The sequence below is a fragment of the Trachymyrmex septentrionalis genome, unplaced genomic scaffold, assembly GCF_001594115.1.
Source record: "Trachymyrmex septentrionalis isolate Tsep2-gDNA-1 unplaced genomic scaffold, Tsep1.0 scaffold79, whole genome shotgun sequence".
NCBI lineage: Eukaryota > Metazoa > Arthropoda > Insecta > Hymenoptera > Formicidae > Trachymyrmex > Trachymyrmex septentrionalis.
In genome coordinates this window covers 1,356,927-1,358,778 of record NW_017305977.1, presented here as the reverse complement: position 1 = coordinate 1,358,778, position 1,852 = coordinate 1,356,927, and the positions used below count along the sequence as shown (strand labels likewise).

At 41.1% G+C, this 1,852-nt stretch overlaps 1 protein-coding gene across 1 annotated transcript in view; it reads left to right on the top strand.

The window, feature by feature from the left end:
• Positions 1-1,852, top strand: part of LOC108754352 (myosin-VIIa) — a 21,999-nt gene that overhangs the window by 8,491 nt on the left and 11,656 nt on the right. Inside the window, exon 3 of the mRNA XM_018496591.1 lies at positions 1,565-1,678. Coding sequence (XP_018352093.1) covers positions 1,565-1,678 — 114 coding nt within the window. The remainder of the gene's footprint in view (positions 1-1,564; positions 1,679-1,852) is intronic.

Below are 1,852 nucleotides of genomic sequence, written 5' to 3'. Positions count from 1 at the left end.
TTTACATTTTTCATTGTATGTTAAATATATAACACCATATATTATCAGGAGACGCAATCTCCTGATAGCATCTCCCGTCAAGTATATTTTTTGTAGTACATAGTATACCATGCTCATGGAAATACTATATTACATTTAGGATTGCCAAGTGCGATATTATAATAACATTGATGTTAGTTTGTGTCGACCGTGATGACTGGCTGAGTGATTGCATGATGTCCTTGTAGCTCGAGAATTTTGCCTCGAACGCTCTTTGTCGATGACACGTTTCAAACGGATATAATAATAGCCTAACAGTAAATGACTTTGTGGAAAATGTCAAGGTTGAATTCTGCCGATTCGTCGCCTATGATGAAACGGAAGTTGGTCCACTCGTCTCACCCGTCAATCACGAATGGACGGACGGTCCACGATCGAATTAAAAGTAAGGTGGCAGGTATAAACGTTCCGACTTGAAACTCCCACAAGATGCTTCGCGCGCAGTTTCGTGTGCGCGCGTGTACGATATGCCGCACACACCAACAATCACCTGATACACGTTTACGTTTACGTCCCGATTGTTCACTTCACCGGAACATGGGAAGAGCTCCATCCGTTTCTCGCTCCGCTTCGCCTCGCCTCGCCACGAAATGAGAGCCGCTTCTCGATCCATCTTTTGCTTCGACTAGCAATTTTACTTTCGCTCGTTGAATCCTCGATCGCGTCTGCAATGCACTATATAGAATGCTTAATTTTTTCAACACATTTTTTCAAAATACTTCATTTCTAGAACGAAGAACGAGATCTAGTGGGTAAACTCTGATAACATTATTACACAAGACATTCGATTGGACTCTATATGAACCTTACGGATGAATCAGCCACGTGTTCTTCTTGATTTTAATTCTTCTTAAATCTAATTGTAAATGCAAATAGAGATTAGAGAGTGTATTGTAGAAAGAGAGGATGGAGAGGGACGTAATGTCGAATCGATCTAGCGGGGCAAAGCGTGTGATCACCGACACGTGCTGGTCCGCGTGTGTGAAAACATGAATATTTGTATGTGACTGTCGAGCGACAATTGGGAAATTGTTACGACGAGGCACCTCATCCTTGCATCGAGCCCCGTATGCCGCGCGCCACGCCGAATGGCAAAGTGCGGCGTACTTACGGTTATTACAACGGTAACGGTATACCATATAACTCAATTTAGATCTGATGCTTGCGTTAACACAAATTCCATACTCGCGACTGTGAAACCCTCCCCATGTCACGTCGCGTCGCGTCGATCGATTTTCTTTTCGCATTTTTGTATATTCGCCGACAAAATTTAATTTGCCCGACTTATAAATACCGTTTCCCCCCCGTGTGAATTAGTAAAAACTAGTTTACATTCATTAATATCATTGAAGATAGTCGAATGTACACATTCGCTATCTTGAGTAAAACTACATATTTACATATGTCTCACTCTGACTCGCGTCTTCGCGTATGCAATATTAATATACAGACTGCAGATATAAAGAATCTAGCCTTTTCTATTAAGAAAAATAATAAAGAAATTGTACCTCTTCATTTTGTACAGGGGGATTATATATGGATCGAACCAATCTCAGGAAGGGAATTTGATGTCGCGATCGGAGCGCGAGTCATCTCGGCAGAAGGCAGACGTATTCAAGTAAAGGACGACGACAATAAGGTAATTACTGAATGCACGTCATGTAAAAAATTGTCTAAGACGCGATACTGCAACAAGTCGCGGTTTCGAGAAATATACAATAACATATGTATGTCATATATTATTACTCGCGCCTTATTATTTGCGTTTTCCTCAAATGGCAGCATTTAACTATTCCATCATTAAACCACATTG